This window comes from Anguilla rostrata, chromosome 2 (assembly GCF_018555375.3).
Source record: "Anguilla rostrata isolate EN2019 chromosome 2, ASM1855537v3, whole genome shotgun sequence".
Classification (NCBI taxonomy): Eukaryota; Metazoa; Chordata; class Actinopteri; order Anguilliformes; family Anguillidae; genus Anguilla; species Anguilla rostrata.
Window position 1 is genome coordinate 65,592,977 of NC_057934.1, and position 27,019 is coordinate 65,619,995.

The 27,019-nt window shown below is 48.9% G+C and overlaps 1 protein-coding gene across 3 annotated transcripts in view; it reads right to left on the bottom strand.

Moving 5' to 3' along the window:
- Window positions 1-27,019, bottom strand: part of LOC135248944 (phospholipid phosphatase-related protein type 5-like) — a 44,925-nt gene that overhangs the window by 13,317 nt on the left and 4,589 nt on the right. For 2 of the 3 annotated variants that reach the window (XM_064324039.1, XM_064324037.1), the window contains exon 3: window positions 12,183-12,371. In XM_064324039.1, the coding sequence (XP_064180109.1) occupies window positions 12,183-12,371 (189 nt within the window). Of the gene's footprint in view, window positions 1-12,182; window positions 12,932-27,019 lie in introns of those variants that run through there. The other variant, XM_064324038.1, reaches the window with a different exon arrangement.

The window sequence follows — 27,019 nt, forward strand, 5'->3', positions numbered from 1 at the left end:
TTCCTTTAACTCTCCTTTAGAGGAGGTTTTTTTAAAAATGTGTTTTCAAAATTCCGAGTCAGTGTTCCAGAACCCTGTTGCTTTAAATTACCAGTCGTGATTGTTACATCAGCGGTAGTAGAATGTTCAGTTACAGGGAGAGCATTCTAATCACAAACAGTATTTGTTGATCTCACAGCTTAAAGGGTTAAACCGGTGAAAAAGCAGGCGGCCGGTAAGGAAGGCGTCTGAGTCCCATCAGGACCGCCGAGCTTGACAGACACCCGGCCGTGAGCCACAAAAAGACACCGATGTCATGGTAACAGACACCAGCTGTCCCCGCAGGCTCTGGAGCTCCGCGTCAGGCGTCCCAGTATCAGGCGTCTCCGCCTTATTGACCCAGCGGCTTGTGCTTACTCCAGAACAGAGTCAGCGAGCGTGACGTGCGCTAGTCTTTTCCGGCACTGACAGCCTGACCTGAGGCACGGCCGGGGCGGCGAACCGTTTTCGCTCGGCGCGCCCAATCGACGGGCTTTGTCAGGCCCGTACGCGTCGATCGGCGGTGCCCGTTCGTTAAGGCCGATCATCCGAGCGTGACTCATCCCCGAGGAACCCGGAGGCTCGCCTTGACCGAGCCGAACTGAACTGAACTGAACTGAACTGGACAACGCAGCCGCGCGCGCCCGCCCACACATGCAGTATTTATCGAATGGAAATGTCGAGATGAATCCGAACCGCCGTTGTCAGAGACGATGTCGCCGCAAACTGCAGTTAAATAGGTCAAAGCGATGCATTGGAAGGGGATTTGCATATTGTAGATGGCATAAAGGGGGGAGAGGAGTGACACAGGGAGGAAGCAAGTACCGGAAACAACAATGCAAAAAGCCACCGTGGGAGAAGAGGAATAAAAGATGAGAAATAAGGGGGTCATTTAGAGGCAAACAGAACAAACGGGGTTTGACAGTTTTTTTCTGGGTTCCTCACTCAGGCAGTCAAACCCTGCTAAGCCAGCCCTGTGAAGCTGCACGAAAAACCCTTCAGCCGGGAGCCTCCACCTTTCCGTGACTGCGTTCCCCGTCCCCAGCGCCCCCAGCCCTGCTGCACAGCCCTCAGGGGTACTCTCTCCAGCATCCCACAGCCGTCAGATCTCCAAACCAGCAGGCCACTGGCTATGAGAGGGACAAGCTCCATGCCTCCATTAAATCCACCGTCAGCAAATACTTTAAAGGCATTTTTGCTGTTTGTAAATTTAAAGAATCCAAATGGAAGAGGCACAGGAGAAATGTGCAGTCATTAAGCCGTTGAAAGAGGCTGTTGAATAGCTACCGAGCTAGCATTGTGACTCCAAAAGTCCTCCATTTTTATGCCTCTGATGTCTGCGCCTCTGGGAGCCCATGCAGTCATGGTCTCCGCGCGATGGTGTCATATCCTATTTTTCATCTCTCCTTTTTCCTCTCATCCCCTCTTTTGTTGATTATCTCCTCTGCATGGGTCTATTTCTAACCCCGGTGTGGAAAAGTAGGTTAGCATCTCTCCCCTCTCTCTTTCTCCACCTCTGCTCCAATTCAATTTCACACACACTCTCTCGCTCCCTGCCCCCCCCCTCTCTCTCTCTCTCCCTCTCTCTCACTCTTTCTCTCTCTCTCTCTCTCTCTCTCTCTCTCTCTCTGTCTCTCTCGTCCCCTCCCACCTCCCTCCAGTTAAAGCCCTTCTGATCCCTTTTCATCTCGCTCGGTGCTCCATGAGTGTGTAAGAACCCCACTCTCCTCCTCATCCTCATCCTCATTTCTCTTCTCTGCTCTTCTGCTCCACACTTCTCCTTCTCATCCCTCCTTTGCTCCATCCTCCTCCCCTCTCCGTTCTATTTTCCAGTCTTTTTCTACAGCAGTTTTAGGGGAACACCTACACACCTCTAAAGGTGTGTGTGTATGTGTGTGTGCTTATGCGTGTGCACGCATGTGTGTGTGTGTGTAGGTGTATGTGTATGTGTGTGTGTGTGTGTGCGTGTGTATGTGTGTGTGTGCTTGTGTGGTGTGTGTGTGTGTGTGTGTGCGCGCGTGTGTGTGTGTGTGTGTATGTGTGTGTGTTTACGTTTGTGTGTGTGTGCGTATGTGTGTGTGTGCGTGCGTGTGTGTGTGCGCGTGTGTGTGCGTGGGTGTGTGTGTGTGTTTGCGTGTGTGTGCGTGTGTGTGTGTGTGTGCGCGTACGTGTGTGTGTGCGTGCATGTGTGTGTGTGTAGGTGTGTGTGTATGTGTGTGCGTGTGTGTGTTTGGGTGGTCTGTGTGTGTGTGTGTGTGTGCGCGTGTGTATGTGCGTGTGTGTGTGTGTGTATGCGTGCGTGTGCATGTGTGTGTGTGTGTGTGTGCGTGTGTGTGTGTGTGTGGGGTGTATGTGTGTGGTTTGCGTGTGCGTGCGTGTGTGTGTGTGTGCGCGTACGTGTGTGTGTGCGTGCGTGTGTGTGCGTGAGTTTTTTTAACGCAGACTCTGGGGGAACATTCTTCTCAGACAGGCAGGTTAAATGGATACCACGGGCTGTCATGCCTGCTAAAGAGCGGGAGAGAGAGACAGAGAAAGGGAAGAGAAGGAGTCCTCCCTCCCCCCCCCCCCACCCTCCCCGTGTCTCTCAGAGGGGCCCCAGAACAGAGCAGCTGTGACAAACACGCGTTAGTCTCAGCACACGCGTGTGTGTGTGTCTTCATCCGTCACGCGGGGCACATTCCCCCAGAGGGACGCACACACGCGTGTGTGTGTGTCTTCATCCGTCACGCGGGGCACATTCCCCCAGAGGGACACACACACACACGCGTGTGTGCGCCTCCTTCACAGGCCCGTTCACGGGCAGCCTTATCGCCGCCATCGCGCACGCCTCCAGCGCTCGGTCAGAAGTGCACCCTTCGCTCGCTCGATAGCGTCTTTCTCGCCAATCGGCTTAGCTTCGCCCCGCAGACACTGCGCAGCAAACAACGGTGAGTTTTTTTGTTTTTTTTAGCGGGGAACACAGACCGTGAAGATTCAAGCTGAAGGTCTCCTAGTCCTTTCAAAGGAAAATCGTAGTTACAGCCATTAAAAATTAAAGCCGCCATTTTTTATTTAATCGAGTAAATGATTTATTCCTTTAAGGGACAGGCCCATTTCTTCAGCTCCGCTCAATGTACGACATCCTTTCGACACCGACAATTTGGGTACCCATTCATAAATTTAGGCTTTTCAAGGAAAATCGAGGTATTGCATCGTTCTCAGGGCCGTGCTTGGCATGACGCGCTGAGAGGCGGTGATGTCACCGAGGCAGAGCTCGCAGGCCGCGGCCTTGCGAAGGAACACGTTCCGGAAACGTGTTACACCGATGTTCCGCCGGCCCCGGCGGCTCTGACATCACAACGCGTCTGGCACAGTCGCTCCGCATCGCAGCCACGTTCATTTCAGTAGTGCCCTTGTTACCGAACGCTATTCACACACTGAGTTTTTCGTGTGGTCTCCATCGCCCTCTCTCCTCCTCTCTCTCTCTCTCTCTCCATCTCTAATTCTCACTCTGCCTCGAGGAACAGAACCTTCTCTCTTCCAGTCTCCATCTCCCTCTCTCTTGCCAAACGCTGTCGATCGATTCTTTCCGCCGTCAGTTATTCTCGTCTCTGGTTTCCCTTTCTCCCGGCCTCCCTGCTGCTTCCCTCCCTTCCCTGTGACGGACAGATACGCGGACGCCAGTCCTCTCTGGTTTGAGGCCTCCCAGGCCATCTGCTTCCACCAGGGCCGCGCAAGAGAACGCCGCCGCACCGCGGGGAACCACGCGCTCGCGTGCGCGTGCGTACGGGGCTGCGGCGGGGTCGGGGCGAGGGGCAGCGCTACTCGTTTTTGCGCTGAGGATCCTCCATTTTGTGCCTACAACCTGTCCCCTTGGCTACTGAGCCAGGTCTACCATCAGCTCCTGCCCTGTCAGGTACACACGCGCGCCTTTAACTGCACTGCGGTGTCTCAGCGCTTCTGAAAAGCAGGGGGGAAATGCTAAATTCCCAACCGCATAAGAACAAACAAGCTACACATAATTACAGCAGTGAAAACAGAGCCGATATTAAGTGCCTAATGCTAATATTAAAGTTTTGGATAATTGCTTCAGAGGCAGCCTTTCATGTTCCTTTGCGCGGTTTGGGGGAGATCATTAAGAGCGGGTGGTAATTACTCACACAGTTAAAGCAGTCTCTGTGAAGTAAGGCGGTGGGGGGGGGGGGGGGCTGGTTGGGGCGGGGGGCTTTGCTGTGTTTTAATTGGCGCCGTCTCCATGGCGGTGTGTGACACAGCGCGTGTGGAGCAGCGTGGCCAGGGGCCTCTGCATGCGCTGCAGGGAGAAGGGAGAGCCGGGGAAAGTGACCACGTCTGGGAAAACAACCGGTTCATTCTATACCACTACTACTGATGTGTGTCTGTGTGTGTCTACTATCAGTGTGTGTGTGTCTGTGTGTATCTACTATCAGTGTGTGTGTCTGTGTGCATCTACTATCAGTGTGTGTGTGTCCGTGTGTGTCTCTGTGTGTACTATCAGTGTGTGTGTCTGTGTGCATCTACTATCAGTGTGTGTGTCTGTGTGTGTCTACTATCAGTGTGTGTGTGTGTGCGTTACTATCAGTGTGTGTTGTCTGTGTGCATCTATATCAGTGTGTGTGTGTCTGTGTTGTCTACTATCAGTGTGTGTGTGTCTGTGTGCATCTACTATCAGTGTGTGTGTCTGTGTGTGTCTACTATCAGTGTGTGTGTGTCTGTGTGCGCCTACTATCAGTGTGTGTGTGTGTCTGTGTCTGTCTACTATCAGTGTGTGTGTCCGTGTGTGTCTACTATCAGTGTGTGTGTGTCTGTGTGTGTCTACTATCAGTGTGTGTGTCTGTGTGCGTCTACTATCAGTGTGTGTGTGTCTGTGTGCGTCTACTATCAGTGTGTGTGTCTGTGTGCGTCTACTATCAGTGTGTGTGTGTCCGTGTGCATCTACTATCAGTGTGTGTGTCAGTGTGCATCTACTATCAGTGTGTGTGTATACTATCAGTGTGTGTGTCTGCTGTTGGTGTGTGTCTGTGTGTGTATACTATCAGTGTGTGTGTCTGCTGTTGGTGTGTGTCTGTGTGTGTCTACTATCAGTGTGTGTGTCTGCCGTTGGTGTGTGTGTCTGCTACCAGAGTACATCAGACAGAGGTGTGCGTGTGTGTAATAGGTGTGTGTCTCTGTTGTGCTACCCTGGAGTGGGTCTCTGCCATTCATTTCTGTCCCTGCAGGGGGTAGAGCGAGAGGGAGACAGAGAGGGGGGCGGGAGAGAGTGTGTGTCTGTGAGAGAGAGAAAGGGAGAGAGAGATAGGGAGGGGGAAAGAGAGACGGAGAGAGAGTGTGTGTGAGAGAGAGAGAAAGAGAGAGAGAGAGAGGGAGAGAGAGAAGGGGGAGAGAAAGGGAGAGAGAGGGAGAGAGAGAATGTGTGAGAGAGAAAGAGAGAGAGAGAGAGAGAGAGAGCGCTCAGCGTGACAGTGCTTGTTTACGCTCTCTGTCGGGGGGTTCAGGGGGGGCCGGGCTCCAGTCTGGGGCTCAGAGTGCAGTGAGCGTGCCACCGCCCTCTCAGAGCGAGCCAGCTAGCAGACAGGAGACATAATGAGCTGCCAGGCTCTGCCCCGTCTAACCAATGAGAGCTAACCTGCGCTCCCACACGCCACCACTCCTCTCATCCGAATCCTACGCTGCACGGTGCTCGAAGCACATCATTGCCGTCACCTGCAGGCCTGCAGGGAGCCCTCCTCTCATTCACGCGCTCACGAGCCAGTGGCCTTTTGCCACATCACAAGCCTCCCAGCACTCCACCTGAGAGCCCGGGGACAGGCCTGCACACATCCTGGCGATCAGCTAGAGGGCGCTATTACAGAAGTTACCGAGCGGCCAAAAACCGGGCTGTGTTTCTGAAGCGCACTTCCTTGTCTCGTTGAGAGACGTTGCTCACTAGCGCCAGTGCGGTTGGCTCCAGTATTCGTGTTTCTGCCTCCTCGTTTCAATGTACGTCAATGGTAACAATATGGTCAAAATACAAAGTCAATTATTTCTTGCCACAAAAAAAAATGTAGTCACAGTAGGTGTTTTTTCTTTGTCTAATGTCTCCTCATGTGCTGATTTGTTAAGTTATTGTGTGATTCAGACAAAACTGTGACATTTTTGTGGATGAATCAGGGACAGCTGGAGTCACTGCCAAGTCACTGTATCTCACACGCTTAGTGGTCGACCAAACTTCCTGTCCCTACTGCACAGTCTCCGGCATCAATTTGTACAAAATGGAGCATCGCGTAGTTCTGGCAGGCCACGAGAGTCAAGCGCTCCGGCTGAATCAGCTGATGGCTCAGCTGAGTGATGTTCGCCTATGACAGTACATTCACTTAACAGGGCGGTCTACTTAAACAGCCTCCCTCTACTCATTCGGCTGCTCCTCCTGCATGCAAGCTGCTGCACGTTGCTTCGTAAATCCCCTCCACCACCCCTGCTCCATCCCTGTGTGTCAAGAATTTGCATTTCTCCATTCCTATGCGTTAAGAATTTGTATTGCTCCATCCCTATGTGTTAAGAACTTGCTTTGCTGCTGGATCTGTTCTGTGTGTACCCCTCTAGGGGGGTTTGGCTGCTGGCCTCCCGGCCTTATCCACGTGGGCTGCGTGGTTGGCGGGAGAGCTCCAGAACAGAGCCATACCGCCAAACATAACTGTATTGCCTTTATTGTCAATAAAGATCTACTTTGATGACAGTGGTCCTGACAGAAATGGCAGCGTCCGCGGATTGCACTTCCCGGGGCTTCTAAATGCCTTTCACCTAGCCCATAGAAAGTCAGTGGGTGATGTCACAGTGACTTTGTCCATATTTTTCTCCAGTCCACGAAACCAACTCAAGAAACTCCAGTGGACCTGAATACATGCGCGCTACCCACGGTGAGACAAAGCTAATTCTTTTGTTGCGCCGCTGGCAGCCAGCCAAAAGCACAGCCCAGTTTCAATCCAGCCATGTCTTTTTCCGGGCTGAGCAAATTCAGACGGTCCCCCTCCTGCATTTACTTTTAACTTCAGAGGGGAAACCCACCGATAAGTGGACCCAGGGCAAGGTCTTTTGTGCTTTTCAATTCAATGCAATTCACTTTCATGTTTTTCTTTCAGAGATTTTTCTTACAGAGCTTTTTATAGAGACGCTGTCGCAAAGATAGCTTCACAGAAAGAAACGGGAAAAAGGAAAAAGGAAAAAGCTACCCGGTGAAAAGAGCTGTCGGGAGGAACCCGGCTGTAAAGGGGGAGCCCATCCTCCGCTGGCCAGCCTGGCGTCAGTCGTTAAAGATCTCCTGCTCTACGCCTGATTAAATTATTTGACACATGCTCACCTGAGCCTGATTTATGCTGATTGCAGACCGATGAGAGTCTAATCGTACCTCATGCAAATCAAATCTCCGTCTGCGAATCTAGCGTCTGTCCTTCGGCTCCCGTCTGCGCAGGTCGAATGCGAACAATTAATCTGCGTACGATTGCCGGCAGTGCGGTCTGCCACACTGTCATGGCCGCCGCCATGCAGGTTTTCTCTCTCAGCTACATTTAGTTTATTTATTTAATGCCACGTCCTCGCCCGTCTTAGATTCCGTTCCGTCGCGTGGCTCGTCAATGTCTACCCATTCAGCACGGGGGGAGCGGCCTGTGGACCTGCCCCGACGTGGGATTTTGGAAAGGACGCACAATAGGGGAGATAACAAATGCACTATGGGCTGAAATGGGGTTCATCGTGATTATATGGCTAACTGGTTGCCACCCAATCTAAGGTTAAGCAGGGTATTTAGGTTCTCAGCACTGACTGTACCTGTACCTAGCTAGGATAATTTGATTATGTTAGTGTATCTGGCAGGATTGTTTTTGTATGATTAGGTGTGATTCCAGTGCTAGTTTGTACTTGGTAGGATTCTTGCTTGCTGAACAAGCTTACTCTACAGGGTTGGAGTCCTGATCGATGTGGTCACTTCTGGCACTACGATCCTTACTTCACTCTAGTGTTTCTTTTGCGCCTCTACATCATGAAACCTATGCACTTGTTGTACGTCGCTCTGGATAAGAGCGTCTGCTAAATGCCTGTAATGTAATGTAATGACTTGTGTTCCAGATGAAAGAGTTACATTACATTTATTTGGAAGACGCTTTTATCCAAAGCGACGTACGATACGTTCAAATAAAAGTGCCTAAAACTGTGGAGATGTGAGGGAATGGGGTGTTGGGTGAAAGCGAAGCTGTGACCAGGGCCTACTATCACAGCTCTGTGTGAGGGAGAAGTTCACGCCCCTGTGCCGAAGGACTTAAAGAGATTCCCATCGCAGTGTTCAGCAGGACTGTGTTCCGTAGGACAGCGTTCTGCAGGACAGTGTTCCGCAGGGCAACGTTCAGCACGGCAGTGTTCAGCAGGACAGCGTTCCACAGGACAGTGTTCCCACAGGACAGTGTTCAGCAGGACAGTGTTCAGCAGGACAGCGTTCCACAGGACAGTGTTCAGCAGGACAGTGTTCAGCAGGACAGCGTTCCACAAGACAGTGTTCCGTAGGACAGCGTTCTGCAGGACAATGTTCAGCAGGACAGTGTTCAGCAGGACAATGTTCCACAGGACAGTGTTCCGCAGGACAGCATTTGGCAGGACAGTGTTCAGCAGGACAGTGTTCAGCAGGACAGTGTTCCGTAGGACAGTGTTCAGCAGGACAGTGTTCAGCAGGACAGTGTTCCGTAGGACAGCGTTCTGCAGGACAATGTTCAGCAGGACAGTGTTCAGCAGGACAGTGTTCCGTAGGACAGCGTTTGGCAGGACAGTGTTCAGCAGGACAGTGTTCAGCAGGACAGTGTTCAGCAGGACAGTGTTCAGCAGGACAGCGTTCCACAGGACAGTGTTCCCTCAGGACAGTGTTCAGCAGGACAGCGTTCCACAAGACAGTGTTCCGTAGGACAGCGTTCTGCAGGACAATGTTCAGCAGGACAGTGTTCAGCAGGACAATGTTCCACAGGACAGTGTTCCGCAGGACAGCATTTGGCAGGACAGTGTTCAGCAGGACAGTGTTCCGTAGGACAGTGTTCAGCAGGACAGTGTTCAGCAGGACAGTGTTCCGTAGGACAGTGTTCAGCAGGACAGTGTTCAGCAGGACAGCGTTCCACAAGACAGTGTTCCGTAGGACAGCGTTCTGCAGGACAATGTTCAGCAGGACAGTGTTCAGCAGGACAGTGTTCCGTAGGACAGTGTTCAGCAGGACAGTGTTCAGCAGGACAGCGTTCCACAAGACAGTGTTCCGTAGGACAGCGTTCTGCAGGACAATGTTCAGCAGGACAGTGTTCCCTCAGGACAGTGTTCAGCAGGACTGTGTTCAGCACGGCAGTGTTCAGCAGGACAGCGTTCTGCAGGACAGTGTTCAGCAGGACAGTGTTCCGTAGGACAGCGTTCAGCAGGACAGTGTTCCACAGGACAGTGTTCCCACAGGACAGTGTTCAGCAGGACAGCGTTCCATAGGACAGTGTTCCCACAGGACAGCGTTCAGCAGGGCAGTGTTCAGCAGGACAGCTGGTGGCAGGCAGGGCGTAGTGTCAGTGTGCTGTGGGTGGATCAGTGAGGTCTGATCACATGCTGTGCCCCTTGGTGGTGGTGTCGTGCAGAAATGCCAATTAGCAGGTTCTCATTGGGTGTTAGAAGGGCTGATGTCTCTGGGTCCATATGGTAGATGACAAATTTTCATCCAAAAAAAGGCATAATTTGCAGTGCATGATTTAACAGAAAGGTCACCTGACCGGTGGCACTCTACGTGTTGCTGGTTGGATACGCTACATGCGTCCTCTGCTGCTTGCCTACGGCGTACGCATCCTCTTGCAGACACAATCTAAGCGACCGTGAGATCCATCTTACAGAGCAGAACAGTATGCTGAATGTGTCTGCACTATAACTCCAAGAAGTAATAGTGCAGACAAATATGACTCCATTATAGTATAACTCCATAAAAACTTTATTATAATCCAGTAGAGCAGTATTTCTGGGGCTGTATGTCAAGCTATGGTTCATCCCTCTTTAGCTTCCATCAATGATTCATATTAACGTCAGACGTTCAAGTTTTAACTCACCACCTTCGTCAGTGAAATGGTGATACAATATTGTCTTCACAATTCTATATACTCCTAATCCTGAAATAGCATGATAGGGTATAGGGGTATAAGTTAATAGCCAATCAGTGCCTATTTTATATTACTTTCAGTAAGGCTACCAACAAGTTCATACATGTAACCTAAGCTTTCAGTGTAGGTGGAATTTACTCTTATTTAAGCTGGTGAGAAACAAAGGTCAACATATCTGAAAAAAGGTTAGCAGTGTGATTTTCTAATGAGTACAGTTAAAGGAATTACTGCAGTTTGATTTACATATCTCTGTCACTTCTGCTGTAAATTAAATTAATCACTGGACAATGCTGGATTTTTTTAAACCTTTTAACCTGAATTTAACATGAGGGTCCAGCGAAACCTGGGCTCTATGCTCAGATTTCGCATCGGATTTTTATGATCAGATGAAGCACTCAGGAGCACTCCATCCCGACCGCACCGGTGAAGTTGCCGCGGTTCGAACAGCGCGCGAACCGCAAGTCACTGACGATAACCAGGCGAATCAACGGTAGAGGACCATTAAACCCAGCCAACGAGCCACTCAAAAACAGCATTAGTCAAGTGCCTCTGTCGGAGGCTGGTGCATTCGGAGCGACGCGGAGGACAAAGTGACATCATGCGCTATTCCGCCGTTTGAGAATTGCTTCAAAGGCCAACGTAGCTCAGATAATGACTGGATCTAATGACTTCTGGCTTTAATTTGTAAAGCAAAACCCGAGGGTGATGGAAATCAATGAGGATTAAGGCTCCAGGGAACTGCAGCAGCCCCCGGCGCCATTTAACGCATCACACCAAGGCAATGCCAATGGCTGTGCTTACTGCGGAAATGAGCGGGAAACGCGGCGACCTGTAGAATGTGTACAGTGACCTCCCTGGCCTATAGTCACTGCTGTGTCTCAGGTATGTAAGACACATGAAGTTTTCCCCATGTCCCTTGCAGGCTGGCTGTGAGAGTGCAAGAGACAGGTGTGGATTCATTCACACTCACTGGAATGCTATGAGCCCACTGGCAATGTCACACACACACACACACATACACGCACGCACCCACACGCACAAATGCACGCACACATGCACAAACGCACACATGCACTCACGCACGCACAAACACACGTGCATGCACACACACATGCACAAACGCACACATGCACTCACGCACGCACAAACACACGTGCATGCACGCACACATGCACAAACGCACACATGCACTCACGCACGCACAAACACACGCGCATGTGCACACATACACACACCCACACGCATGCACAAACACACACACACGCATGCACACACACACATGCACGCACAAACACACACAAACGCAGGTATGCACACACACCACACACACCACACACACCACACACACACTTGCACACACACACACGCATGCACACACACACACACGCACACACACATGCACACACACGCATACACATGTACACACACACACATCACACACACATCACACACATGCGTGTACACACACACATGCACACACACATTACACACATGCACACACACACACACACACACACACACCCATGCACACACACACACACATACACATACCCATGTATGCACACACACACTCTGCATCTGACTGTAACACCCATTGCTGAGTGACAGAGTGTCATGGAGACAGAGGGCAGCAGAAAGGGACCACACAGCCAGGCAATCTTTGCAATCTGCCATTCACAGAGCAGAATGCTGTAGATTAAAACACCCCTGCTCAGACACACACACACACCACATACACCTACAGCATGCACACACAGGCAGCAGTGACACAGCGACACTCCTCCAAAAAGGCAGGGACAGAGAATCGTACATTACTGTAAAAAAAAATCCTCACCGCTAACACAGAAACACAGCATCTGACAAGTTAAACACTCGAGCACAGTTACACGTGTACACGTGTGGATGCACGCACACACACACACACACCCGCTCGCGCACACACACACACACACACACACACACACACACGCCCACACACACACTCCAGCTACCGGAGCTACATCAGAGAAAGCAGACTGGCGGCGGGGCTCTTACCGTGACGGTGGGGATGGCGGTGACCAGGGAGTAGACCAGGACCGGAGGGGCTTTGCTGTTGTCCTCCGGGCCAGGGTAGGGCTTGGAGAAGGCTTTGTCGTGGCAGAAGAAGCCCTGGATGTGGACGGGGAAAGTGTCCGTGTACTCGAAGTAGTAAGCCAGGAGCACCGTGCCGGCCATGATCACCAGCTGGAAATAGAACATGATCCCGGTTTCAGGCGAGGAAAGGCAAAGTCAGACGCTGTTTTCTTCTTCTTCTCGGGAACAGGAACCATAGAAGAAGCAGAAAATCCAATCAAAGCCCGGAACACAAAAGGATAGTCCTTTGGAGAGGATGCATGGAGGAGCTTCCGCTGGGAGCAACGGAGGTGTGTGTGTGTGTGTGTGTGTGTGTGTGTGTGTGCGTGTGTGTGTGTGGTGAGAGACGGAGTGAAGCTGCTAGCAACGGGAAAGAAGGGCTGCCCTCATACCGAGGAGGAGGATGAAATAAACAAATAAAAATATGAAGATTCTGCTGTGCTGCGAGGAAGAAAACAAAGAAATGAGATGGCAGAGAGGGAGAGGGAGAGGGAGAGGGGAGGGAGGGAGAGGGAGATGGTGAAACTGAGGGTGAGAGAGAGGCAGAGAGAACGAGTGCACGCTTCAGAGAGAGTAGGGGAGAGGGATGAGGAACTGTGTGGCAGTATTCAGGTGTGTGTATGAACCTACCGAGGCAAAGGCAGTGTATTTATGGATATGTGTGTGTGCAAGTGTGTGCGCATTAGTGTGCAGCATTTGCTCTGATCTCTTATTGTCTTTGGGTATTTAATCACTTTAGAGATTAATACACAGCAAACTGAGGCACATGATATGCTCTCTCTCTCTCTCTCTCTCTCTCTCTCTCTCTCTCTGTCTCTCTCTCTCTCTCTCTTTCTCTCTCCCTCTTTCTCCTACCAACCTCTAGGAGGCAACACTGGCGGGGTTAAGGCTCCCCATTCACTAACGTTATGTACTGACGGACAGAGGCAAAGGAGGAGGGGTGTTGGGGAACAGGTCAGGCTCAAGCCCCTTTTAAAGCTAATTTCCGTGCACCTCAAATTCAACCATCTTGCCAAAAAAACCCCGGACACCAGGGACGGGTGCAACGCGCTCACGAACAACGGTTGGGGTACGCGGTTATTCATAGACACGCTAAATCCAACACGTTATCTTCCCTTACCTCTGCGCGTTACCTTTTATCTCGATCATGCAAGTAGGCTCGCCTCTTCATTAAATACATTCTTTTTTTTTTATTTTAGCACACAGTGCATTCAAATGTCTTCTTTCCCTCCCCCATCCAACGGCAGGTTGTCATGGTGAAGAGCGCATCTTTGAAAGTCATCAGCGCGTTAGCACAGAGCCTGTTTTTTCTAAGTTGGATTAAAAAGGAATGCTTTCAAGCGCTTCAGAGCTCATCCTGTTAAAAGCAAATAACATAAGTCAATGGCAATCACAACCTACATATTATTTTAAAGCCTCTCAAAAGGCATTCCTGCCCCTTCCGTTGTTTAAACAAATCCAGAAATGTGCATCGGAGCAAGGATAGTCTCCTCGATGCCAAGTAATCTGCATCCCACTCCTTGAGTATAAGTCCTCTCTCCACAAAATATGAAGCAAACATTACAGACAGTTGTACTCACACTTCAAGAAAATGTCAGGTCCTATCTGCCTCCATATCTCCTACTCATGGAGCTTGGGTTTAAACACGCAACTGACAAGCCGACTTCAGGACTTCCTTATTTTTTCTGAGTTCCTCTGCTCCGTGTTGACAGACACCAATAGAGGACACTTCGCCAAGTGAAAGTGCGAGCACCCATTTTGACTGAGTCTCTCCCTGGCGTGCGGTCTCCCAGGAGGACAGCGGTGAGTCTAAATGTTCTGCGGTAACGTATTATCACGCCTACCCCCTCCGACATTAATACGCTCGAGCTTCCTCCAAGTGGTCACAAATACAGATTTTCACAAACACTGCACACCGCACTAGGAAAGGGCCCCGCTTGAAAAGAACCCAGACATTTTTACTGCACCTCCCCGCAGTGCCCAACACAGTATTTGGGGGTTCGGGTGTCCGGGATTAGCTCCCGAAAAGTTTCTTTGTCTCACACCCATCAAAGGCGATTCGACAGCAGCGTGCCACACCCCGATACCTGCTCCATCGGTCTCTCTTTGTCTGTACAATCCCCCCTTTCTGCCCCCCTCCTCCTCCTCCTCCTCCTCCTCCTCCTCCTCCTCCTCCTCCCCTCCCTCCTCCTCCTCCTCTTCATTTCCCACTCTCTCCATTCCCTCGTCTCCCCCCCCCTCCCCCGCTCTCCGCTCCACCACCTTTCCTCACGTCCTCCCAGGGCAGCCCCCACTCCTGCCAGCGCAGGCTGAGCACCGCAAAAACCAGGGCAGCAGTTCCACATCTCTGCTGGGGAAGAAAGGCTCGGGGAACTGGGGGGTGTGGGGTCGGGGGGGGGGGGGCGGCGCTAGTACCCCGTGACGGCTACACTCGTGCAGGAAGACGCAGCTGCTTCGCGCGGCTCAGAATATCCAACGCCGAGCACGCGCTGCGGAAGAACCATCACGCCAAGTGCATGTGACATTCGATGTGAAATGAAGCCATAAGAATGCTTTCTGCGGCCGTCCACTTTACCCATTTTATATCCTCTGATCCCACTTAGCCTAAGCCGGGAGTCCGGAGCACGTGAAACGGTGGCCCGTGGATTCCTTCACATCCACCGCTGCGGTCTACTCGACTGCGATTGGCTTGTCCTTCCATTTGCAGGACGGCACCCAACTGTTAGAATGTCCCAAACTGGCTCGAGGGACGCCGTCTCACCTGACTCAGAGCTTAAAAATGCCCTGTCAAACTGGCACCCGGCTTGTCAATTTACAGTCTTCAAATAGCAGCTTTTATCTTTCTTAAAAAATGACTTCAGTCGTGTAATATATCATTACTGCTAATACGACTGCTCGTCCTGCACATGCTTCCGCCAGTGCCATTTTGTAGGATAATTTTCTTGGCAGTTGAGAAAGAGGCACCTCATTTCAAGCTAATTATTCTAATCCAAGTTGACCCCAAGCTAGCAACAGTATATTCTCCTGTCAGTTCATATTAGAGCATCACGTCTCACCTTCAGCGCACTGCTATTGATTTTTTATTTCATTTTTTGTAAAAGGCAGCTCTGCTTACAAGTTTAGCCGTCAAAACCCCATCAATCATTGTTTTGACGGAGAGTCCATTTTTCCGATTGTTAAAGCATGAACTTGGCTTTTTTTTTTTTTACCCTACCAGCACTGAGAAAAAGACGCTTGGTTGACAGACTCGGCCATCAAAGCCTCGCTATTAAAAGTCTGCGATCAAAAACCCTCCACCAGTCACATAAAACAAGCTATGATTGCTCCAAACCGGCTAATGCTGCAGACCACTTTCCCCTTTCCTTCCCAATCTACTTCGGTGCCAAGAACAACAGCATTGCTACATCGCCCGCGCTAGGTTTAAGTTTGGTTTCTATATCTTAGATTGTGTGGTTTTTTGAGAGGAATGAAAAACACGCACATCCTTTCTGGTGAGCCTGCCCTGCACCATAGAGTTGGCAGCCCAATTATACGGCACTCCCTGCCACTATCAGGGAGGATTAGGGCTAAATGGAGTAATTACACCATCTGTACACCGCGTTAATCCTGGGACTTGGTGCTGAGGGTTAATTGTTCTGTGTTAAATGTTTTATTCTCTTTCATCATCATACAGTATATATATATATATATATATATATATATATATAATATATCTACAATAAATTAATATAAATAAAGGCCCATAAATCAAGGATAGCTGAAATTTAATTTGACAGAAAGACTGGAGAGATGGGGGGAGAAAAAGAAAAAGAGAGAAAAGAGATGCTCTATGGATGAGTAGGACATTGACTCTGGAGATTGGGCTAATGGGGAATCATTATCACCCCCACTGAATCATGGCTGCCTCCCAGTTCCCCCTGTAATCTGGAGGATACAGGGGTGCAGGATAGATAGAGTACAGTGAATGTGTAAATCATGGGTGGGGTGAAGGCCACCAATGGTGTGGTTGGGGGGCGGGGGGGGGGGGGGTGGTTGAGATTTCTCTGATGCCTCTCAGGCACAATGACAGCCAATTAACACACCTCCGACAGGAACACAACGGGTCACCTTGGGTCCGTGTCTGCTGTGGACGGAGAAGTCAATCGGAGAGTGAGGGCCTGCCAGGTCTGGAGCGTTTTGCATTAATGAGCGCTGTTGCTCTGCTCTTCGCTGATAACAAGGTTCTCCCTTAAGCTCCGGACCACGTCGTGAAGGAGGTCTGAGCACAGGATAGCAGCAGTGAGCTCTTGGCAGTCGCTCGTAATAATTGCAGGAATTTAACGAATGTTTTAACCTTTCCTGGCTTTTGATTTGTGGAGGCTAGTTTTGTTTCAAAAACCCTGGGCACATCCCACAGCAGAATGGATGCAGCCAGCGGACAGTCAGAATGGCACTCATCAAAACATAATTCATCTGAAGGTGTGTGGATACAGATGTGCTGCGGACAAGCGCAAGAATATGTGTGTGTGCACAAATGTGTGCCTGTGTGTGTGTGTGTGTGTGTGTATGTCTGTGAGTGTGTGTGTGTGTGTATGTCTGTGTGTGTGTGTGTGTGTATGTCTGTGTGTGTGTTTGTGTGTGTCTATATCTGTGAATGTGTGTGTGTGTGTGCGTGCGTGCGTGTGTTTGTCAGTATATAACGAGCCACATTCAATGTCTTGATCCACCTTTGCGCTCTCCATTGTGGAACTCTCTCTGATCCTATTGGCAGTATGTGGGAGTCTCTGTGCCAATTAGGACTCTCTTTTCGGTTTTATCTTCCCTCTCTGTGTAAACGTCTACTTCTCCATCATTAGCCACAGAGCAGGGAATAGAGAGCGTGTCCCATGATCCCCTTCACCGCGACATGACGCGCCGCACAGCGCCGCACCGCCGAGGCGATGACAACATCTACGCCATTCCCCGATTGGGGGGGGGGGGGGATGAACCCACAATTCCTCACGACGACGGCCTTTATGAATCGCAGCAGGGCCCTCACGGCGGATAATGGGCCTCACGCTGGGAGTAAGACTGGCTGATGCGCGTTAATCAGCTGTTATAACTCTCTCTCTCTCTGCGGCTCCACCAAAGGTCGCCCCGCGAGGGTCGAAAAAAACCCAACCCTTTAAAACTCAAGTTTTGGGTATGGAATGCGGTGCCGGCGCGGGCGACGCCCGACGGCCCCGCTGGGTCACGTCCAGTAGGCCGTAGCGTCGCCAGGAACGGGAGGGCCTCGGTCGGCCGGGATTACCCCTCCCGGGGCAGCCCGGATGCCCACTAGTCTGCCTGTTGAACCGCACACTTCCTCCTACTCACGTCCGCGAGAGCCCGGCTTACGCACCGCTATGATGAGAAGAGGGGGCGGTGGCTTCTCGTGCTTCAGAGGAGAGCAGACGGCAGACGCCTGAATGGGTAGCAGACACTGCAGGTAATGAATGCTGATACACAGTACTGTCACGTACAATCGGGCATTGCAGATTGAGAAGAACAAGGGGGGGGGGGGGGGGGGCGAGAAAACGAACAAATGAGTTTTGGGTCTGTGTGACACAAGCATCCACATCAACCCAATTCCACCTGTTAGAGAGAATCAACACTCCCCCACCCCACCATCATCTCAAAACTACATGCATCACATTTAGAGGACAGGAAATTTAAGTGTCACAGCTGATTTCTACAGCGATACATGCTGTATTTCTTTCAGCGCTGTAGTAGGAAAATGGAAGTGAAGGTGGATGTCAGGTGCAACAGAAATGAAAAAGGAGAAGTGCTTCTTAGGAATAAAGATATTGCTGAGGCCTTATACAGTTATTTTGTTGAGAATTTTACTAGAGAAGAGGTTACTAATAGACTGAAAGACATATTCAGAATGTCTTAGCAGATATTGGGACAGAGGATAAATTACATAAACTAAAGACAAATAAGGCAGCAGGCCCTGATGGCATGTACCCAAGGGTACTCAAAGAGTTAGGTGAGATCATCTTTAAACCACTGGCAGGTATTTTAGACAGTCTTTAGAAACTGGAGGAATACCTGTGGACTGGAAGCAAGGTAATATAATACCGATATATAAGAAAGGGGACCGTGCTGATCAAGGAAACTACAGGCCTGTCAGTTTAAGTTGCATCACATGTAAAATACTGGACTCTATCATTAGAGACAAGTTAGAAGTGTTTCTTGAAAACAACAACATCCCAAGGGATAACTAGCATGCTTTTTGCAGGGGAAGGTTATGCCTGGCAAACCTGGTATTTTTTGAAGAAGCTACCAAGTGTTTTGATTATAACAAGGCTTATGATATTATATACTTAATTTCCAAAAAGCATTTGATAAGGTACCACACAAGATACTGATTAGCAAAATGAAGACAGTAGGGATTATAGGAGGTATCTGAGAGTAGATTTGGAACTGGCTACGGGTAGAACACAAAGAGCAGTAGGAGGGCTATTATCTGAGCAGGGAACTGTGGGAAGTGAAGTACCACAAGGATCAGTGCTGGGACCATTGGTCTTCCTCAGTTATATCAATAGCCTTGACAGGGACATACAGAATTAGTCAAATTTGCAGATGATACAAAACTGGGAGGCCCAGCTAATAGCCTGGAATCTACTAAAGTAATACAAGAAGATTTAAACAAAATCCAGATGTGGGCAGAAACCTGTCAAATAAAATCCAATATAGTCAAATGTAAAGTTCTGTTTGTGGGAAATAAAAACATTAGACAGGATTACTTTATGGGAGGAACAAAATTGGACTGTGCTCAATTTAAAAAAGTGCTTGGGAGTAATGGTTGATCAGAGACTTTGAGGTTCTAGGCACTGTGCTGCAGCAATAAAAATTACCAACTGGGATGCTGGGATATGTAGCCAAAGGTATTGAGTATAAATACAAGCAAGTTATACTTATCTTATACAATGAATTTGTTAGACCACACTTGGAGTATTGTGTGCAGTTCTGAGGACCGTACTACAAGAAAGATATAGAGGCTCTGGAAAAAGGTTCAAAGGAGGGCAACCAAATTGATTAAAGATAAAAAGATTAAAGCCATGAGGAAAGACTTAAAATGCTTAATCTCTTCAAGCTTAGTAAAAGGAGACTTAAGCAGGGTTTAATTGAGGCTTTTAAATTCATAAAGGAGATGAACAAAGTGAACTACCAGAGATGCTTCAGGTTGAGAACGGAGGGACCTAAATGGAAATGAGAAAAAGGTAACCAGGAAGACATTTTTTTCAACGCAGAGTTGTCAATGCGTAGAATAACCTGCCAGGTAACGTAGCAGTGGCTGAAACTCTGGGAATTTTCAAGACCAGGCTTGATACGGAGTTAGATACTATCTAGTCTGTAGGTAATCAGAACACTAAGTACAATTTAGTCAGGAAAATGGTGAGCATTGTTGGGCTGAAGGGCCTGTTCTCATCATTAGGCTATGTTATGTCATGTCATGTCATGTCATGTCATGCTATGCTATGCTATGCTATGCTATGCTATTCTATGTTATGCTATGCTATGCTATGCTATGCCATGCTATGTTATTTAACCATTATTTAATCAGGAAAACCCCATTGAGATTGAAATCTCTTTTGCAGGGGGGACCTGACATACTTATGCTATGCCATGCTATGCTATGTCATGCTATGCCATGCTATGCTATGTCATGCTATGTATTTGTGTTGGCTATCTCTGCCTAGGCTGCTTACCATTTCAGGCTAGAGAATGCTAATGGCATGCCGCTATGGCGATTTGCAGCATGCCATGAACTATGCGTCATACCATGTAGCAGCTAACATGTAAATCACATGTACTTGGAGGCGGGCACCTCCTACGGCTGCGTTACTTCAGCGGCCCAGAGGCGCGCGGAGCGGGTGTAGTCAGGGCCCGGAAATACGGGGCAGCTCAGCAATCCCCGCGGACCGCGGCCCGAGCAGGACAAATAAATGCCCTCCATTATGAGCGCGTCTTATCCAAAGCGCTAACAGTTTGCCTCTCATTCGCCAGACAGTTAGGGGCTAGGTGCTTGCTCAGGACCTCGAATGCCAGGGCGGTTTGAACGCACCTCGTGCCAGACGACGGTACCTCCGAGCATGCTGGCTTACTTAACGTAAAGAGCTGTGAATACCCATGACCCCTCAGGCGTCTGCAGAGGGAAAGGCCGAGCCGCTCTGCCGAAGCACAGGGCGAACCGGGGCAAAGCAAGCTCTCTTAAGCGCTCTCACGTGTTTGTAAATTGATGAGGGAAATTTGGGGGACTACTGTTGACATGAAAGTCCTGTCTGTGGAGGTCTCGTATTTGCCCAAAGATCAATGAAAAGGCTCAGTACCGGCTCACTGGCAGGGCGTAGCCCTGTATCGATCCCCAGCCTTACTCAGATTTGTTTTTTTTTATGCAATATTTAACACCACTGATTCCATAAACATTTGCAGGAGGAAAGATGATCCACAGATTAGTGTGTTTAAGAACCATCAGCATTCACATCCGATTCCACACTGGAAAAACAGTGCTCTACAGGTTTCGTCTTTTGTCCATGGTCTGGTAACACTTTGTTGTACGTCGCTCTGGATAAGAGCGTCTGCCAAATGCCTGTAATGTAATGTAATGTAATGTAAGATATCTTTGCTGGCTTTTGGAAGACCATTATGCTTCACACCAATTCCACACAGGAAAAAAAAAAACAGTGCCCTAACAGGTTTAGTGCTTTTTGTCCATTGGTGCCTGCTAACGCAAAGCCCTACAATAGCATAAAATAAACAAGAAAAAAATAAGCTGCAAGAAGAAAAAGAAGGGGAAAGATTAGCAAGAAAATATAACATTGGCCAGAGGACAGTGCATATGTGTGTATGGGTGTGTGTTTGTGTACATGTGTGCGTGTGTGTGTGTGTGTGTGTGCGCACACGTGTGTGAAAAAAAAAACAGACAGTGAAAGGACAGGAATGGAATGGGATGGAAAGAGGAACGAGGGAGGAGAGAGTGAAGGAGAGTGAAAGGACCACTCTGCCCCCTGGTGTTAAGAGTGTGCAATGCAGGAGCCCCAGATGGCACAGGCTGGAGGAGAAGAGTGCAGAGGAAGGGCAGGCCACTGGAGAGAAAAGAGACCAGGGAGAGAACCGCAGGCTGGGGGAGAGAGAGAGAGAGAGAGAGAGAGAGACAGAGAGGGGTGAAAATGGTGAGGAGGGGAGGGTGGGAAGAATGGAGCAGCACTGATGTTACACGGGCTCCTGTTTTTTAAGGAGGGAACGTGCAGAATTTGAGCAAGGAGGCTGAACGATGATCATGAGTTACAGCTTCTGCAGCACTGTTAAACAGACAGAGAGAGAGAGAAAAGGATAGAGAAAGAGAGAGAGAGAGAGGGAGGGAGAGAGAGAGAGAGAGAGGAGAGGAGAGAGAGAGAGCAAGAGTGGTGGGAGGGGCGGAGAGAAGAGAGAGAGAGGGGAGAGAGGAGAGAGAGAGGGAGAAGAGAGAGAGAGAGAGGGAGGAGAGAAGAGAGAGGAGGGAGAGAGAGAGAGAGAGAGAGGGAGGGAGGGAGAGAGAGAGAAAGAAAGGGAGAGAGAGAGATAGAGATGTGTGGGTTGGAAGAAGATCAAAGCATAAACTGCCCCCCCTCCCCTCTTCCCTCACAGTCTGAGTGTCATTACTTGCCGTTTCTCTGATCTCATCTTTATTTTATTGCTGAAAGATCTTTCAAAATGGGAGGAACAGTCACTTAACTCAGCTTGGCCACAAGTGAAAAAACCCAGGCTTAATAAAAGCCTGCGTCTCACATTCACACAAGGGAATTAGAGCTGCTTTTGAGCACCAATTAAACATACAAACTCACACACTCACACACACACACACACACACACACACTGGATTTTCCTGATGAGTGCAATTCTGAGTCAATTAGAGGCATATCATCAGTATCGGGTACTACTGCACTACTTTGTCTTTCAGACGGAAAATACTGGCATTTTCCTTTAAAAACATCCTCCAACAGGTGTGAGTCAACAGCACCCAAGGTTTGTGTGTGTGTGTGTGTGCGTGTTTGTATGTGTGAGAGAGGTTAGCAGAAGAGCGAGGGAGAGGGAAGGAGGGAGGGAGGGAGAGAGGGAGAGATAGAGAAAGAGAGAGCTAGCTGGCAGGAGCTATTCATAGAAAAGGTGAAAGACAGAAAAAAACAACACGAGAGCAGGAACACGAGAGAACATGAGATGCGCCTCTGGTGCCTGCCTTCTCTCTCTCACTGATACAGGACAGCATTCTATGCCCATGTTGGTCTCCCTCACGATGCCTCCATGTCCGTGCCAGCTGTGTGCTCTCCTCTCACTGATACAGCGCATCTACGCATTTGGTCTCCCGTGCCCATGCCTGTGTGCTCTCCTCTCACTGATACAGCGCATCTACGCATTCGGTCTCCCGTGCCCATGCCTGCGTGACTGCATGTGCATGTGCGTCCAATTACGGCTCTGCCTCCCTCCTTCTCTCTGCGCTAACGGAACCTCCAAACGCACACGGCAGCCAGAGATGGCCACAATGCGTAGACCTGAGAGAAGAAAGCCAAAATGAATTTTTTTTTAAAACAATGCCCAATTCACGCGACGGGCCCCAGAGCTGTCCAGTGGGACGGGGAAAAGATCTAGATCTCGGGGAAAAGCGCATAATTTTATAGTGGGGGCTAAATAAAACAGAATGTTCCGCACATAATGCTTATTGGCTCATCAGGGAGCATTGAAATTTCCATTCAAATCCGGCTTAGAAAATTTAAAGGAGCAGTTGAACCAGTAATTTAAAGGTGCAGTTGAACCTGCTTTATACAGTACAGAAGTCATGACAAATAATTTTTAAAACAGGACAAGCAACTGTGATACTGTGGCAGACACAGCACGCAGACTTGAAAGTATATCGTTCTTATACAAATGAGGACAGCAAATTTTTTTGTGCAGAGCTGAAACTAGGACAATACCCGTGTCCGTATCAAAAAGGGCAGTTGTTCATAAAATGGGAAATACATTTTCAAGTTTGGGCTGAGGCTAGGAAAAAAGGAGCTCAGACACAGAGGTGGAATCAATGTGAGATTGAGAAATTAAGTGAAAGCTAACAAGCAGAATCGAACACAATCAACATGGGATGGGATGAAATTTCAAAAGCGTCTGTTCACACACACACACGCACGCACGCATGTATGCACTCAACCCAGACCCTGAAAAAGTATGCTATATCAAGCTGCCTCTCCATGGTGAAAGATATTATATGTAGCAAAATTATCTGAAACTATCGAAAGAGGAAAGACATGCCAGGGTTGAGACATACCTCCACTTTATGCTGTGATGCGGTATATACACTGTATGTTAAGAAGAGGAATGTGCAATCCCCCAGACTAGCATAGACCAGCCCAAATTAGCACACCCTCTCAGACTGGGACAAAGCAGCCACCCTGGGTGCATCGCAGTGCCAGCAGCTTAACACTTTACTGAAAGACCCGAAATGAGGGGTGCAAGGCGGGACCAGAACACCCCCTTACAGGGGACATACACATTTTTAGGTCCTCGTTAAAACTGCAAATTTTATTTAAAGATTCAGTTCTGTTTTTACATACTGTATGCATAAACATGTATTAAATGCATGTATCAAAATGTAAAATGTAAGTGCTTGAATACACATTATACCTCAGGCCAGAGTGGGGGTGAATGGGGTGGGACTCAATGTGAGGCCCTTTAATGGGGCCCAAAATGCCTGTACATGTTGATACTTAATTATTTTTTTCGTTAACAGTGCTGCATGTCTTCAATTAAACTTTCTGAGTGAACAAAACCATAGCCGTCCTCCCAATAGCACCCTCTAGTGCAATTAAAATACGTTCAGCTGAATTAATGTCGGAGAAGGCATCTGCCAAAACAAATGCGCTCTGACAAATCATGGGACCACCAAATGAAATTAGGTCAAAATGATCCTTGCCTGTCTGTACAGAACAGACAAAAATGAGGCCGTTGTGTGGACTGCAGGAAGAGTACCTTCCAGGCCCTGTAGGAGGGAAAAGAAACCCACGCAGTACTAATTATAGCCACCGGGGGCTGCGTGCTCTTACAGAGCGCCTCCCACCTGCTCCCAGGTCCTACTAATCAGAATATCAGATTAGTTTAATGCAGCTTATGCAAATGGAATTTCACTCAGTGTGAAAATCAAGGGAGATACAGAAATGAACTATGTGAAAGAACTAGCAACAGCCATGATTAACATGTACCAGATATGCACCAGTTTTAAATACTTAACCAACGTTTTAAAAAGCACAGTAAGATTTCTTACTGAACATGAGATTAGCAGATGTGCTGAGTGTGTGGAACAAGTTTCAGTCAATGTTTAAAGGAAAGAAAGGTATCATACTCATTAAAGTGGTCCAATATTTAACAAGTTTTGCTCAACTGAAAAGCCTATGGACTTTGTATGGATACATTATGCCAGCATTTTGTAAATCTTTAACAATAATTGTGTACCTTTCTGTTTAGGAGTCTCAGTGAATTGAATTACTTCTATCTTTGGATATTACGTTCTATCCAGACAAAAACAAATCTGAAACATCATGTGTAGGTGCATAAACTAACATAATTCACATTGAGTCACACATGAAGACACAGAGAACCAAAATCTGTTCAGGAATTCATCAAGATCCAATGTGTACACAATTGGCATAACCAAACGTTATTATTATGTTACTACTTGCATTGTGTATTGCGATCCAAAAAGGTTTTCTGAACACTGGCACTTTATTGTGTGAATGCAATAAAAGAAATTTAATTTACGGCACAACAAACAGCCGACAATTATATTTCAACGGCACTGTTGAAATGCAAGACAAATGTGAAAATCAGACAGAGCAACAAGCGGTGGATTCTGCATTGATGAAGACACACAACTTGGAGCGACCTCGTGTTGAAGTGTAACCCTCACAATGAGAGGAACACCGAGCCTCTCTTTGTAGCCCGAAGAACAACCGCTCAATTATTAGTCAAAAGCACGCCAGCCCTCCCCATCTCCATCCGACCGCTCAGCGGGAATGAAAAGCGAAGCAGCGTAATCTTCCTTCCGCTGACACTTCTGACGTACGGAGAAGGAGAAATGAACGAGGATGAAAAGGCTGTAAATAAAAGGAGGAGGAAAAGCTCCGGTGCTTTTGAATGCAGAAATAACTGACAAAAGATGCAAATTCCGAGCTCAGAGACGGATATACACACGGGCACACTTCCCTTTACCATACTCTCAGTTCTGCCGCTCGAGGATGATAAAAAAAACTGGGCACATGCCAGAGAGAGAGAGAGAGAGAGAGCTAGAGAGAGAGAGAGAGATGAGAGATGAGAGGGAGAGAGAGCAAGAGAGACAGAGAGAGAGAGAGCTAGAGAGACAGAGAGAGATGAGAGATGAGAGAGAGAGAGAGAGAAGAGAGATGAGAGGGAGAGAGAGCAAGAGAGACAGAGAGAGAGAGAGAGAGAGAGAGAGAGAGAGAGAGAGAGAGAGAGAGAGAGATGAGAGATGAGAGGGAGAGAGAGCTAGAGAGACAGAGAGATGAGAGAGAGAGAGAGAGAAGAGAGATGAGAGATGAGAGAGAGAGAGAAAAGAGAGATGAGAGAGAGAGAGAGAAATAGGGAAAGAGAGTGGCACCTTTTATCTGAGCTCTGTGCCTCTGTGCTGTGATATACCAATTGTCCATCACCGCAGAGCATGGGATTGGACACACGGGAGCAGCGTGCAGCAGGACAGCCACAGGCCACAGGCAGGGCCGCCCTATGGCTCTGCGCTGCATCAGAGCACACTCCGGGCCTCCAGACTGCTCTCCAGTCACTTCCTGTGTCAATGCTCTGCGCTCTTGCACTGTCACAAGACACATTGGAGAGTCCCTCAGCATAGCCTGCTAAAGTTGAGCCACCGTGTGACCCTCACGTGTTGATTGGTGCTTCCTCGCCAATCTTGCAGCCGCTGTGAGCGGCCCGCCGCGGCTGCACGCTCACCGGACTCTGGCGGCTCACTCCGTACGGCCCTCACCGTTTGTGATGTCAGCCATTCCCAGCATTCCTTTGGCTGGGTTATTAGTCAAGTCCATCCATCCATACGTTATCTATACACGCTTATCCTGGTCAGGGTCACGGTGGGGGGAGGGGGGGGGGGCAGGGGGGTGCTGGAGCCTACCCCAGCATGCATTGGGCGAGAATACACCGTGGACACGTCAGTTTATCGCAGGGCACACACACACACACACCATTCACTCACCATTCACTCACACTCTCATGCCTGTGGGCAATTTAGAGTCTCCGGTTAGCCTATCTGCACTTCTTCGGAATGCGGGAGGAAACTGGATTACCCGGAGTATTACTCAAGTGGTTACTCCAATTACTGGGCTGAGCTACGGATGAAAAAAGTGAGTCGTTTAATAATGTATCGCCCGTATAAATGCATGGTGCTGTGGGACGCAGGGTTGCTGTAAGAAACGTGTGGCTTCCCAGAGGAAGCGAGCCGTGGTCTCCCCTGGGACCTCTCCTTAACTGGCTTTGCTAATGTTGTCACTTGGACGAAAAGGTTATGACATGTAATTTGTCCGTACATTATAATGATGGATTCAGATATAGACACTTCATGATGATTTATAATCCTGGAAAGTCTACGTAGGCTTAATAAATCCTAACTGGTAGTGATAGTGTTCACATTCGGTCTCAATCTCACCACCTCTGCAGGTAGACCGTAAACCTGTCCGACGATGGCAAATCGGTCGCGGAGATCGTTA